This window comes from Lipophrys pholis (genome assembly GCF_963383615.2).
Source record: "Lipophrys pholis genome assembly, chromosome: 16".
NCBI lineage: Eukaryota > Metazoa > Chordata > Actinopteri > Blenniiformes > Blenniidae > Lipophrys > Lipophrys pholis.
Window position 1 is genome coordinate 15,771,024 of NC_137634.1, and position 15,617 is coordinate 15,786,640.

General features: G+C 40.4%; 1 protein-coding gene across 1 annotated transcript in view; it reads right to left on the reverse strand.

Moving 5' to 3' along the window:
• The window catches only part of frem2a (FRAS1 related extracellular matrix 2a), a gene marked incomplete at its 3' end in the record, with an annotated part of 57,113 nt that overhangs the window by 28,868 nt on the left and 12,628 nt on the right, over positions 1-15,617 (reverse strand). Inside the window, exon 3 of the mRNA XM_080482862.1 lies at positions 8,596-8,742. Coding sequence (XP_080338988.1) covers positions 8,596-8,742 — 147 coding nt within the window. The remainder of the gene's footprint in view (positions 1-8,595; positions 8,743-15,617) is intronic.

Here is a 15,617-nt window from a genome sequence, read left to right on the forward strand (position 1 = left end):
CACATATGCATTGTGAAAATGAAATTGTCACATTTTCTACACGAGTTGTTCCATTTTGGATCGCCAGCAACAATCATTTTCTCTATTTCGACTTGTTTTTGTTGAGAAGAGAAATCAGAGCCATCATTTTCTAAAAACAGTGCTCAGGGTTAGTACAAACAATATACTTTGAAACTTTAAGAAGTTGGTGATTATTTGGCATTTCGTATTCTTGTTGGCTTTGAATGAACTCTTGTTTCATGTTAATGGCCTCTGGGCTGTTATATTCAATCTCTGCAAAACTCGGTGTTCGTGTGTGGGACCTATTCTGTGATAGTTTTCCAACTTTATAACAAAAATTAACATCAGGCTGCAGGTGGCCCGCAGGCAAAAGCCTGCACACCTCTGTACTTAGTATTATTGTAGATTACAATGCCAGCATTACGCAGCGCATTGATAACGGCTGTGTGAGGCATTATAAAGGAGAACAGAGTGTAACAAGATTCTACATGCTATTTAGCTCCCTGCAGCCAGGCAGCTGATAAGCTATCAAACTTTCCAAATTAAGTTGTCAAAGAAATGTCCCTTCATAAATGTTTGCTTGGTGACATCTTAGCAAACTAAGGTGCAGGTAACAATTTTTTTTTCCAAGTTAGATGGAGATGAGAAGTCGTGCATTCATAGCACGAAAGCTAATTTCGGTCGCTGTTCCCTTGTCCATAGTCGTGTCGTTGGTCTGCTGTGTAAAGTGAAACACTGATAAAGGGGATTCTGATTAAACTGAGCCAGTGGGTTCTTTCTTTCTTGTTTGTGACTTATTTTCTCAGGACACATTTATAGAGCAAAGCTTCAAAAGGCAAAACAAAGCCAATTAAATTTAATCTGAATTTAAGGTGTGCTTTTAAAAAAAAAAAGAAACTTCTCAGTGAGCTTCTGATGAAAGATCACTCGTCCATTCATCAATTATACTACCGGTTTTAAACAGAAGGAAGGACAGGCCCTCTCCACCTAACCATTGAGCCACCTTTGAATTAAGAATGAAACATTTGAGCTATATATCTGTAAAGCAGAGCTCCTCTTGCTATACTTTAATGGAGTTTCACTCGTCACAACAAAGGTATTGATCACGTAGACTGCTGAGCCCACACCAAGCCGCTGCTCTGTCTGAAATGCAACACATGTAGTGTACCTGTTTACAGCACAGAACAGATGGCTGCACTTTTGATGAAGAGAACTAAGGAGGCAGGCAGCAGTGCTGTCGGAAAAAACTCTGCTGATGCCATGACCGGACCGGTTGTCTTGTACATTACGAGAGAGATTTGCACGCTCTGGGTTCGCTCTTCTGATGTTAAACTGATCCACTCACGTACTCGGATAAGAAAGGATTATTTCTTGTGAAATTTTTGGCCGGATCCAACTTGAATTCCATACGAGGAATTTAAACTTCATTTGTTACCAGGATAATGACGACACAGAGAGCAAATACTTGTATGCAAATACTTGTATGTAATGAAGGATTATAACTCTTAAGACAGGAAACCTATTGAATGTGTGTCTCTAACTGATGATTTCTATATTATCTTTCTGTCCAGATCAGTTGATCCACATCAAACGAAGTAAATATACACCACAACGTGCCGACAGAGAGGAGGAGGTGTTGATCTTAAAAGGTGGAGCCTGGTTGTGCCACCCTTTGCAGCACCCCTCGTGGGAACAGACACTCCTTTCCCGGGGCCACACCAGGGTTCCTTCACAGCAGGAGGACAAATACCTTCCTGAGGGCTTCTGATCTACACTGTTCCTCGGAGCAACAGTAGGAGCTAAACATTCCAAGAGTTGCGCAAAAACACACCGAAAAATTCTTTTTTTTATACATATAGTTCTTTAATTTGAATTCTTTTGAAATCATTGTTTCTGTTTGTTTGGAACAGATATTGCAGTAACCTGAGCTTCACTCAAAGTATAAGACTCACCGTCAAACAATTGTTAATTACGTGTTCAGAATAACATGAAGGTGATTTTAAATCAAGGCTACAGAGGTGTGGATCTGAAGAAAAAGGTTTAGGGCGAGGATCAGCTCCTATTAGTTGCTTGGCAACAGAAAATAGGGCTGGACTATACAATCCCACAGGAGGTGATATAGCCTAACCTGGCAAAAGTACACATCTTTACCAATTCTCAATTGTCAAAGCAAGGATGGACAGGATGAGGACAGTCCATAAAATGAAAGAGTAGTCTTCAAGAAGTGACTTCTGCAAGGAGCAAAAAAGAAGAATGGGGATTCAATTCCATCATGTTTCTCCATGGGGTTCTTAATATTGCGCACAGACCGAAAAGGAAAGGGTGAAAATTGTAAAAAAAAAAAAAAAAAGAAGAAGAAGAAGAAAGAAAAGAAGGAAAGGAAAGGAAATGAATAGAAAGGAAAGGAAAGAAAAAAGGAAGCGAAATGTGTGAAAACACAAGGTGAGGAAAGTAAAGGTGTGCAGAAGGTGGGACTCTGAGAATAAAGAGTTTTATGAAGTTAACAGAGGGACCAGATGTGACAAAGTAAAGATAGAAACCTGCAGGGATGCAACGCAAAGAGTAACAACAAACTACAGGATTCAAACAGAGAAATAAAAAAAAAAAAACAGGTCGGAGCAAGAACAAACAGTGAATGTGCTGAATGTGAGAGAGAAACAGGGACAAGAAGGCAGAAAACATACAACACATAGACATTAGAGGTATAATATAAGACAAAGCCAGTGGCGGCGACCTTTGGCTGTAAGGCAATGAGGGAGTAAGAAGACGAGAGGTGGTGTCTTTTGATGCGTAAGAGCAGGTTAGGAGTAAAAGGACCTCTTCACAGTGTGATGAGGTGGAGAGAGATTACAGATGAAAGGAGAAGAAGGTGAGACGAGTTAACTGAGTTGACAAGTCAGTGGGACGGGTGTCACAGGAGAGAGGAAAACGTGATGAAATTCAATTAGCAGTTGAGGCTGAGGACACGAGTCCATGAGGATTTAGGCTGAACGTTTACATCTTGGATTTATCTTCTTTTTTTTTTTTTTTTTTGTCAGAGGTGAAAATCAAGGCATACGTTTGAAAACCGCAGTGAAAAAAAAGCCTATCTAATCCCGCTGCTCTTGTCCAGTCCTGCTCTGCTTTGCGGGAGCATCTTTGAACCTTGATCTTATCTCGGTGTTCCACCTTCATTGATCCTCTCTACCTGCACGTCCTGTTGTGACGGACCATGTGTAACAGCTCTCTTCCACTGTTGCCTGGCACCACACCAGCTTTCATCAGCTAACCCTGTGCAACAGCAGCAAGCCTCTGAAAACATCGCTGTGTGTCCTCTCCCCTGCTTTCTCATTCCCGACACACTCCAAGTCTAATCTAATGTAATTTATCTGTCTGTCTGCACATACGCTGTCTACTTTCATCAGGACTTCCCGTGCGTCCTTTTATTTGTCTGTTCTTTTCCTTATTTTTTTTTATTCCTTATTATTTAGTGTTCCTCTGTCATCTATTTGTTATCTATCATTATTTTTTTTTGTTTGTTTCAATTGCAGGTTTGGTTTTGTTGTGATCTTTGATCTTTTGTTGCCACTTTCCCAAATCCCTCATTAGTACACCGCACATATGCCAACAAGTACCCAAAGAGGGATGGTTTTGAATGATTTGGTCATCTTCACGACAATAGTTTTGAACTGAAACATTCTCAAATTGTTTAGATTGACGCCTTTTCGCTTCTCATGTATAATGATTTGATTTCTCTGATAACTGCAACTTTAAGTCATCCAGCAGCTGACCCCAGTCCAACTGATGATTTGTTATTATTATCATTTTTATTTTTTGGGTATTTTTTCACAGCACAAAGGAAATCACAGTAAATTGTCTGCATGGTATCTTTTGTCAACATGTCTGGACACCACCTGCAAACGATTAACAACCAGATGAAAGGATATTTTGTATACATGATGAATTGTCACTGAAGCATGGAATAGACTGACTTAATGAAGCTTTTGACACTTTAACCTGGTAATTACTATGGTACATAAAACTACAAGTCCTGAAAAACATGTAATAACACGTTCTGATTGCACAGTATCATCGTTGTCTGAATTATACCAGTGATTCCACTGTGACGGCTCATATAACATAACATATTAGATGTTTGATTATTCAAGTTGCTTTTGTAGCTTTGATCCTGTTGATGCGAGTTACCATGGTAACTTTCTGTTTTTGTTGTTTCCTCGATGCCCCGTAAATCAACATTTCCAAGGCAATGAATGACACAAGGGACTCACATTGTTACTGGAGTACCATCAGCGATGTTTGTCAGCTAACTGACAATCACCAATATCAAGGGAAAATGAGGCCGGCGAAGCGCATCCTTCACGAACACAGTGAAACTGCACTGCGGCATGGAGGAACTCTCAGAAATCATTCAGACACGGGCCAAACACTTGCAAGCCAAATTAGCCAAGAGGAGTCAAGAGGAACACGAGTTGGTTCGTTCGCTCGGTTCAAACTGAAATCTATGAAGGTTATTACATTGACCACATCAACATTTTTTAATGCTGTGTTTCCCTGAAAGGAACCAAAATTCACTATCAGAGTGTGAGCAGACCAAAACTGTCACACGGCATCACAGAAACATGAAATTTATACATGCTTTATGCAAAACAGCATTTATATGTTTCCTAGATGAAATTTTTGAGTCACAAGGTTAAATATTTTTGCGAGACTGACTTAAGATTATTGCTGTGAAGTTAGATGCACTTATTTTCCTAAGGCTACAATAAATATTCATTTTCCTTAATCTCACTTCAAACCATTCACTTGTGCAGAAAATACACCGGTTAAACATGTTGTACCTACATCAGAGTACATGAAAAGCACTTTTACATCGATTCATTCTCGCTCCACATTAACATACCGTATTAAACGTTATTTTCAAAGGGCTTATTTAAAAATGTATGATATGCGTGAGTACGATGCGCATGTGGTCAGAGATAACCGCGCGCTCGCACATCAGAAAGCGAGCTGTCGTGTGTGCCAAAGAGATACGCAAGGAACCTTCTCAGGAGGAATCAAAGATACACAAATGCCCACACATCAGGACACGCACAGGTAGATAAGTCATGAGGCACACATTAACTGCCGCACTGTGATGCAAACACCAAACCTTGTGATTAAAAGGTGTCAGAAAATGATGATGAGAGGTGAGAGAGAGTGAAAGACGCTTACAGCTGCTTCGCCTCCCCGGAGCCACCAAGGTGAAGAAAGACAAAATTGGTGCTGAGAAGGGCGTTCAGGGTCAACCTCTTAACCTCCGAACCAGCACAAACACTCAATGCATTAGCACAAAAATAGACTGGGGATCTGTCCAAAATGAAACCATTTCCATCTGCTGGTCAAGAAGCTTATGAAAAACTGGCATTGACGTTTGTGTAGCTGTCAGGATTTCAGTCTTGAGCAACAAAGAGCAACGTGCTCTCTGCCCACTCTGTGTTTTGTATGCGGCTGAGTAATGCAGGCTGAAAAAAAAAATGCTCACTTTAAGTTTTTTCCTGTGATTGACTTATTGTCAGTCTCTTTTATTGAGGTGAAATGTGCTTTGTGTCGGCTGTCGGCTGCTGTGACAAGACGCTTCACAGATTAAACTGGCTAAAAGACGGAGAGCGGTTATTCAAATTCTTCATCCATTAGGTTGGAAGAAAAAACTACATTATAATAGGAGAGCAGGTCTAATTTGAATCAAAAAATATATATAAAAACAAATATTCTCACTGTGAAAATTCCTTCTTCGGGGAAGATTTTGACGGGCAAGTGTCCTAAAGTACCTTTCAACATATTCTTAAGTGGGTTAGACAGCGGGGAAGCACATGCAGTGGTTATGTGCTGGAGTCTTTTATGTATAGAGGTTTGTGTGGTCTGAGAATTCTTCAAGGTAGGTTGGTTACCTTGAATGACTCTAGTTCAGCGTGTGAACGAGTGTGTGGGAGACTTTCTGTCTGAGTGTGTTAGCCCTGAGATGGACCATTGGCCTGTCCAGGCTGTAGCCGGTCTTATCATTTATAGTCTACAGGGACGTCGTCCTGTCTCTCACAACCCTGAGTGGCCCAATCCCAGCTAAAGCAGCCTCTACAGCCCAGAACCCTAAGTTAGATAAAATGGATATAAAAGACGGATTGATGGGCACCATATCGGAGGCAGAGGCACAAAAGAGATTAGATTTCTCTGTTTCTCACCACTGTGAGTGTGATTTAATGATATCATATAAAGCAATCTAACTGAGCTCAGACAAAAAGAACTAAGAATTGAGGGAATATGTGTGAACGCATATTCACACATATTTGTCAGTTTTGCATTAAGAAAATGACAACATAGATAATCACTGAGAAATAATTCTGAGGAGGTGTGAAATTGAGGTGTCTTAAATAACCCCCAGTAAAAAAGAGTCAACAATCTTTGTCAAGCTGTATTATTAATAAATTATGGACTGTAATACCGCACTGTAAAGACGAGGGGAGCTTGATGTGTCATTCTCTCATATCGATAGCTTTGATTTACTTAAGAGCTGATCCTGACATTGAAACATTTCCGTCCACTGTAATGATATTGATGTTAGTGATGATATTTCACAGTAACTCAATATAACCTCAGTAGTTACACGAGTATTTATGGCGTTCGCTTCTTTCTGAAGCATTTCTCATGCCTGCCTGGTTAATGCAGTACACTTTCTCTTATTGCTTCTTGATATTCACTTGTTTTGATGTTTATTTCATGTCTTCGCTTGAAAATCTGGGGCAACTAAGATTGAACTTTGAACATCAGGGAAATAGTCCCAGAAATCTTTGTGAAGCTACACAAGGCTGCTTGACTTTGTTGTCTTGTGTGTGCTGGAAAAATAAAGCGAAGCATCTCTGCACTACACTGACCCACACCTAACTCATCTTACTTCACTCAGCTCAGAACAGAAAGTTATTTTTCAAAACTCTAAATTGGCTCAAGGCCATACAAAATGACAATGACTTAGTGGATAAGTCTCCTCGCAATGACAGTTGAAAGACTATATGGCAATTTCTTTTTTGGCTTCAATTGGTGAGTTGGTTTCTAACAAAACACAAAATAAAAAATACTGTGCATTTCAGTGTGAAATGCAACAACTGTAGAAAAGAAAGCTGTTTTGGCCATAAATGACCATACAATAAATATGAAATGGACGTTTAAAAATATAGCTCCACATTCTTCCACTCGATTCACCAATCAAAGAGTGTTTAACTGGACACCATGAGTATGATTTCGATCCTGCATGAAGCCTATTAAATTGCACGTTCACAGTGCTTTCAGTTTGGATGCATCAACTTCCTCGAAGAAGAGTAATAGAAGAATAACACTATGAAGGACATTATGCACAAGCATGCGTATTCAGAGGAGGGTTTTACATGTTTACATGAGAATAATCTGCTGGAAATGCCACAGTTTCAGCATTCGTTTGCTCGCGTTCACCATGGATTGATTGGATGGAGTGCTGAGGCCCCACAAGCACAAAAAGAAATGCGATACCATGGAGTTGGACTTCTTGGCGGAGGAAGTTATCAAACATATCAGAGGGCTACAACAAATAAATCTGGACTTGAGTGAAAATGAAAAAAATGTGAGCCTGAGGATGATTTGTCGCAAAGTTAAAGCACTGGAGAAAAAGTAAAGCAACAGAAGAGATTCAGAAAAGTTTGCGAGACATAAAACTGGGTGAAATATGGAAAATATTTGAGAATAAAATCTGTTATTCTGCACGTTTGTCAGACATACTCCTCAGTGAGTCCCATTAGTAGATCAGCTCCCACATGTATTTGTGCAATATCAAGATTGTTCCCAGTTTTATGAGCAAACACTCTGAGTGGACCTCTTAAGTGTTTCTCAATTGTGGCCAGAAAATCAAGACTCTAGACCGTACTAAATTGCTACGACCGCCACAGAGCTTTTTTTTTTTAATACCAATGTCAAATAAACAAATACTTACACCTTCAGCATACAAAGGCAAGATATATTGGTAGTAAACTAGTCAGCTGATGATTTGATGAACGTCCCTTTTTGAAAAGTCAGCACACAGTTAACTACGTACCACAGTTCGTCATTGCATAAGAGAAAAGTCAGGATTTTTTTCTTTCACGGAAGGTTCTGATAATTGGTCCGCGCAACCGTTCCTGTAACAAGTGACATATTTCGATCATCAACCCTTGATCCATCACACTGGCATGGCTAAAATATAAAAGAAGTGCAATTGTATTTGCAAGTTAGAAACTGCGATAACCATAATTCATGACTCCGTTTCCATGCTGATGAAACTGCAAGGACAGTGATGGTCAGGATTGAATGATGTTAGCACTTAGATAAATGAAGTGTTACTCAATTACAGTTTATTAATCACACAGAGGCTAACTGATGTCCTGAACTCCACCTGCCACTTCTGCTGATCAAATTCGTAATAAAACTTCAAGTTCACTCGGATGCAATAAATGCAAGAACACCCTGGACTTTAAACAGCGTAACCGTGATTAATAAGTAATTCATGTCATCTTTCACATCACAAAAAGGACACAGTGAGATAATGACAAATGGACTCACCAATGAAAGACGTCTCTCCCAGGTACCCTCTCCGTCTGAGCACAATGTCCAGGAACTTGTCCTCCTCGTCCACCACATAGTACTCCTTCTCCAATGAGATCCAGGCCCAATCCAGGCGGAACTGTTGTTCTTTAAGCTTATTCCCACCTAGACAAATAATATGAAGTTAGAGGAGCTCTTTAATCTTGGCTCTGACCAGCCTTGATGATCAGTTTCTATTCATACGTTTCATTCAAACTGGTAGAAAAAGGTATCTATTTTTCAACTTGAATCAGTGGTTTATTGTTCCTATTGGTCTAAGTGTCAGCATGCAGTGTATCTAAAGTCTCTGTGGAAATAAAATATTATGTGCAACGAGGTGGGGGACCATTTATTTCTCTTGACTTAACGGCCAAAGGCCGCATTCAATACTCTGAAAATAGAGGAGGAAACCATGAGAGAAATTCTGTGACCCAAGACGATGATTACTGTAAAGCTGTAATAAAGAAAAAGTGTTTTAATTATATTCAGCGTGCAGCCCAATGCGTCTGCAGCAGACCATGTACAGAATAGTGAATGATGAAAATGAAGGTATATCTTTCTATATCAAATCATCAATCGGTCAATTACCTCATTCTAAACTATCTTTTATTTCCTCTACATCATACTGATTGTGTGAAGCACGCCAGAAAAATCCTAAAAAAGGAAGAGTTTGTTCGTTGAATTGTGGCTTTAGAGACAGGTTCTAAAACTAGTCAATAGCTGCCACATCAACAAGTGGACAGGAAGGATGCTGCTTTGTGTGGGTAATTTAGCCATAGCCTCCCCGGGGGAAAAGGTTGCTGCTTAGCAATACTGAATGGAATTAATGAAGAAATCACTGTAAAAGTAGAAGAACTGAATGAAGCAGAGGAAAAGAAGAAGCAGAGGAAGAATCGTTTGTTTTCCCTGCCTTTGTGTGGCGATGAACAATGCCTAACGCTGCATGTCACTCCAGTAAGCACTATAATAAATATCCGAGTGTGTGTTTTACTGGTGGAAGAAATAACACAGAGAGGGAGGCCTCTTGGAGGAAATCGGTATGTGTGGGCTGTCAGGACAGAATTCTTATTTTCTTCTACTGGAGACAATTTAAAAGCTGTTTGTTCATTCACATCATTTGTGCATCTTACAGGCGGAAAAGCGTGACTGGTGTAAGCGTACAAATCATAGCACTTCACCCACACCATCAAAGACAGCAGCAGGTAGCATTGTTGCTCAAATACCCCTGTGCAACAAAGGCAGCGTTGCTCCGTGATTAATCCTGCACTGTGACACTAACTGACAAAATAAGTCGGTTTCCCTCATGTAATATGAAATCATTCGTAATGCTGCGAAGAGCCGGGATGACTGCTTCTTCCTCCGCACTTTCACGTTCAGCTCTCTGTTACATTAGGCTCTCACCTGGTTTTCAGAAATGGTGTTAAAACGCCGCGAAGGTGAAAAGTTCAACACTTCCCAGCTTGGCAAACACTGTAGTATGCTAAGGTGAGGCGACAGCTAATATAATTAGACTTCATGTAGAAAACCTTGAGGGTACGTTCAAGCTCCACTGAGTGTGTGTGTGTGTGTGTCAAGGTTTACCTAAGATTACCGGGTTAGGCAAGTTGTAGTTACAGTAAGTCTGCAGGGAAATACTGTGTTTTGCATGCGCGTGTGTATTCGTGTGTTTGTGCACAAGTTCTGCTGTGTGACCTCTTGCCGGGGTGAGGAGCGTAGGACCGGGACAATGAGGATCTGAGTCCATGGACTTCAAACTGTCTCATTCCTCCAGCCTCTTAGAAGGATAAAAGACCTCTCACATGTGCTGACCATACAAAAAAGCAGCTTTGAAATCATCCTCAATAGAGCCAAATTCACTTTCCACCCCCCCATCAAAGACTTTTCTAAGAAAAACTCTGAGCAGGATTTTTTTTTTTTTTCTTTACCAATTAGGAGTCATAGATTCTGTACAACAAATTTCAAGGATCAGAGCACTCTGAGAAAACCTGGAGAGGAAAAACTTTGATGCTTATGTGCTCCACTTCTGCTGTTGGCTTGTGATGTGGGATCTACTTGACGGAGTAATCAGTGAGAGCTGCCAGGGCAGATGATTATTATTTAACCATGAGGCCCTAATATCAGTTTCATGGAGGCGTATTAGCGAAACGAAGAGGGTATTTTCTTTTGTCAATTCGATGGATGGATGGATGGATGGATGGATGGATGGATGGATGGATGGATGGATGGATATTAACGAAAGCTGCCTACACTTGAGGAGGCTATTTGTCCTTCCTTGCAATAGAAAATGCTGACACAGTATCCCCTGCATTCTGCACACATCACACTACTTTAACACAAAATTGTGGTGGTGTGAGAAAAGTTGAACAAGGAGACCGTTTCAAGGATCCAAGTATTCCTCTGAGATACTAGAGATCTAATATATTTCATCTATTATATTTCGTCCATCTACGTCATCTATACGATCAATACTCATATTGTATTGTTTTTTTGTTGTTGTACTATGATATTAACAATATCCTTGCTGTTTGCCGTTCTGCCTTTGTCATTTCCTAATGAATGAATAATAAAGAATGAGTAAATTCTGCTGAATACTCTTCTGATGGTTTGCCAAGATGTCACCCATATCATTTTTGATATGATGAGGGGTTTTTATTCCTCATTTATTTTTTGGGGGGAAAAGGATGAAAAACATTTACAACCTTTCTGAATTCCCTCGCGGCTGGCCTTGAAAGTGACATTTTATATACAATTAAAAACTGCAGTGCAATTACAGACCAAGTACTGTGTAGGTTGTTTTGAAAGCAAAACAATGTAAGTGCCTCATCTATTTCCCATCAAATGAAATGCCTTTCAATACAAAAAGTGTCAGCACAAGCTCTTATCTCAGAGTAAGCCACACTTTGCATTTCTCTCCAACCTTCTACCTCGAAAGATATTTACACCCTCAACCTCTAAAGGAAACTTTGTGAAAGTAGAATTATTTATTTAGAAGGGCATAAAAACAAGTGCTACAATCCACGGGAATGAATATCTGCTTTGGCTCTTGTGTATGCTGCAGGGACCGGCTGAAATTCTTACACTTTGCCCTCCTGTAGTTTTTCAAGTCATAAAACCTGAGGTTTTGTAAAATAAATAAAAAAAATATCAGTGTTGAAGCTTAAGTGTGGTTGAGAGTATTTTCTATTTTACGACCAAACTTTCAAGTTTTATTTGAGGCTATAGTTCTACATATTTTCTATTCAGCTTATTGCAGACAGTTTATAGAAATAGATATCTTAACAATAACACACCTGATCGTGTAATCTAGAAGAGAAACTGCTGTTTAATAATACGAAATGCAAAATGTATCGCTCCGTTTGCTTATCAGCTGCCACCGCTACGTACAGCAAACATGGACAGAGCGATAATCCTGCTACCTGACTGTGACCATGATCTCATAATTGGAATATTAAATATTCAAGTCAGATTCCATGAAAATACTTATTTGGATTCCTTTCCATCACAGCCTGTCAAATAAACATAGCTCACAGCAGTATAGCAAACACACATAAAAGTGGGACTATCATTTACAGGTTTTTCGGGGATGTGTGAAGCAAGTGTTAACACGCATGTGTGTGAGAGCGTCCCGGCTTGTGCTGGACTGCTTGTGCTTTTGATAAGAGAGGATGCTTCAGCCTGTGTTGTAACAGTTGACGCTGTATATTAATTTCACATCGAGAGTTGTCTCAACCACACAAAGACATGGATTTTCATTACAAAAATCTGTACAAATCTGAAATTTAGCTCCATCGTCACTCTATTGAGTTTCTGTGTGTATGCATGTATGAGATTTTTGCACTAATTCAAAGGAAATATCGCACAGCAAGACGATTCAGTCTGCAGCACAGTGCATTATTTCTGCTGCTGGCAGTGTGGCCTTATCCTCAGAGTTTCATCTCCATCTGCCTACTGCAACTTCTTTGTGTGCGAGCTCCCCGACTCCCAGTGCAACGCACAAACAAAAAGCCATATGAACTAACAAACCCAATGATCTCTCTGACCAAGGAAAACTCTCAAGGAACATCGGGCTACGAATGCTAAATCTTCTATTTATTCTGTTGGCAACATTTTCCATTTGACAAGTACTGTGGCACTCTCAAAAATAGACCACGAGTAACATTTCAGTAGTAATAGGAGCCCACGCACCATCCATCTAACAGTGCTATGCCACAAAAAAAAAAATACAAAAAATCAGATGGTTGACAAAGTACAAAGAGCTCACTCCCCCTCAGGACAATTCAAAACCTTTTTGGTTTTATCCCGACAGGTGTGAAGTAGTCACTGTTCTGAGAATCTTGGCATGGGTGCAACTCGAAGCTATGAGGATCACAAAGACTGTGGTGGGTTCTGCACTCAGCTGTTTCTTTCTTCTGCAACGTGCGTGTGTGTGTGTGTGTGTGTGTGTGTGTGTGTGTGTGTGTGTGTGTGTGTGTGTGTGTGTGCGTGCGTGTGTGTGTGTGCATGCGATGGAGCACACATTTTACACAGTGAAAGCATTTTACAAATCGTTTAGCAGAACAATCAATGGTCTGACGTACCTGTGTGTTTATTCAACATGTGTTGTCCATGTGCATTGCTCAGAGCAAACAACATGGCAACAATCATCTCTTGTTAATCATCAGTCGGCTAATGCAGGTTTCATAGCTCTGGGATGCTCGAGTCACAGTAAATAGACACATGTGCATTTTTATAATCCTCCTCAGTCACATGGCTCAAGTACATTTTGGAATATCACTCCACTCCCGTACAGGAGACTATTGCATTTCTACTAGTTGCTTACATCCTGCCAGCCACTTCACAAGACTTCAAACAAAACCCAAGGATGCAAGGATGGATCTAATGTTGCTGTTTGTGCATCAGAGTACTATTGTGCCTGTGGGCAACAAAGGAATTGAGGTGCACATACATTACCCTCCACCTACAAACGAGAGATAAAAGTTGCGTGCGACAGAATAATGCGTCTTATCCTCCCCTCATCCAATAGCCATTAGGCATGACTGGTACTGCAGAAACACCTTAAGCGACCTTGCACACGAAACCATAAGAAACTGACTTCTGGGGCAGAAAATCCTCTCGTCTTTGATGTTTTTAACACAGTTAATAACCTGTAAGGATTTTCACTGATGTCTACAAAGACAGTCCAATGCTACCCAGGGCATCGCTGTAAGGGAGAAAAGCTTGGGGACAAAGAACCGCAGGCTTCCTTGAGGTGTGTGTGTGTGTGAGTGTGTGTGTGTGTGTGTGTGTCTGTTGTTGAACAGTTCGCACCATGGGTGCACATTTCAGTGTATCTCATAATGCACTACCAGTGTATTTCGACTGTTGTATGAATGAGGGCACCTAAATGCATCTGTTCTCTTTTTGCTTTTGTTCTGTGCTCATCACAGAGGAAGAACCCCGGCACGCACATCTCTCTCTCGCCGCAGCCCAAGTTTGCTTCCAATATAATATTTAACAGAGGGATGAGTGTAATGTATCTCAGGACATTGACAAGCACTCCCGAGAGCAAACTGCGCCTGAGAAACGATAAACTCCCAACTCAATGCTCTGGTTTCTGCTTCCTGCTTGATTCTCTTATGCTCTAATTTCATTCTAATATTTCCTGAAACTCCCTAAAACTAAATTTCCTCTTGCCACAAAGTATTTATCCCTACTTTAATATTACTTACTTTTAGATATATCGTTTTCATAAAGGAGCTTCAAAATACAAATAATAAAACGGAGCTGAGAACAGCTCCCAAGTGTTGTGTACTATGATACTGCGACGTGAGAAGAAAATATAACTTCATTACTTATATGATTTAAATGGAAATTAAAGATCTTTTAGAATCAATGAGAAGGGGAGACATGTACAGAGACGGTAAAATGGAAACTGAAATTTCCATGTGAGCTGGAGTGTCATTCTGTATGGAGATTATTTTTATACCAAGAAAGAAACGGAAAAGGAAATTGTATAGAAATAATTCGAAAGATTAAAAAAAGGAGTAAAAAGAAACAGTGTTAAAAAATGCAACAGAATATCTCTAAATGAGAAAATCCTGTGCGGATAATTGGGAGATGTGTATTAATCTGACCAGAAATTCAAAGAATGACATTCCTATAGCAGAAAAATGCTGAAACGTTTTCGATTTATTCTTGAGATGAGAGGACGTTTGGTCATGTTTGCGTCTCAAGCATCGGCTGTCAAGCTACAGGATGATTAGTAAGATGAGAAGAAGAAAAAAAAAATCCTCTCAGAACCCTCAGAGTCTCACGCTCTCATCTCGAGGTTCTAATGAGATGCAGATCATCGCCAGCAACGCTGCAGAATGTGCTGTAATCTGACAACAGAGACATCCATCAGCATGCTGACACGGAGGCACGGCGGGCGGGGACAGACAGCCGCAAAAGACAGCAAGAGTGTGAAAGTAAAACCAAATCCTGATGACTAAGACCGAGTCGACACTCGTCACAATAAAACCACAACATGCACGGAGATTTAACTCAGCGAGACGGGGAAAGGGAAAATATTAGAACTGCACCTCGACAGGGAAAAGGGGACACTGATAGGTGCCGAGACGGGCAAAAAATATCACTACGGAACAAAATATATGGTGAACACAGATGTTGAGCAGGGAGGAAGAATTGGAAATGAATAAAACACACTGAATAAAGATCTAAAGCTGACAGTGAGAAGGGAGAGATAAAAAGGAGGAAGGGAGGAGAGCCGGGCCTGCATGGGAGAAGTGAGTGACGGTAGATTCCTGAATGCAGACAGATAAAGAGAATTCACTGCTACAGCCAGTGGATGTGTGAGTGTTTACGCTCATGTGTCTGTGTGTGTGTGTGTGTGTGTGGGGGGGGGGGGGGGGGGATATGTGTGTCAATCTGGGCAGCATGCTGACATATTACCTTGAAAATCTGCCCTAATCGGTACATTTATAAAAATACTTATATACCTTTATAAAAAACAAAAAATAACA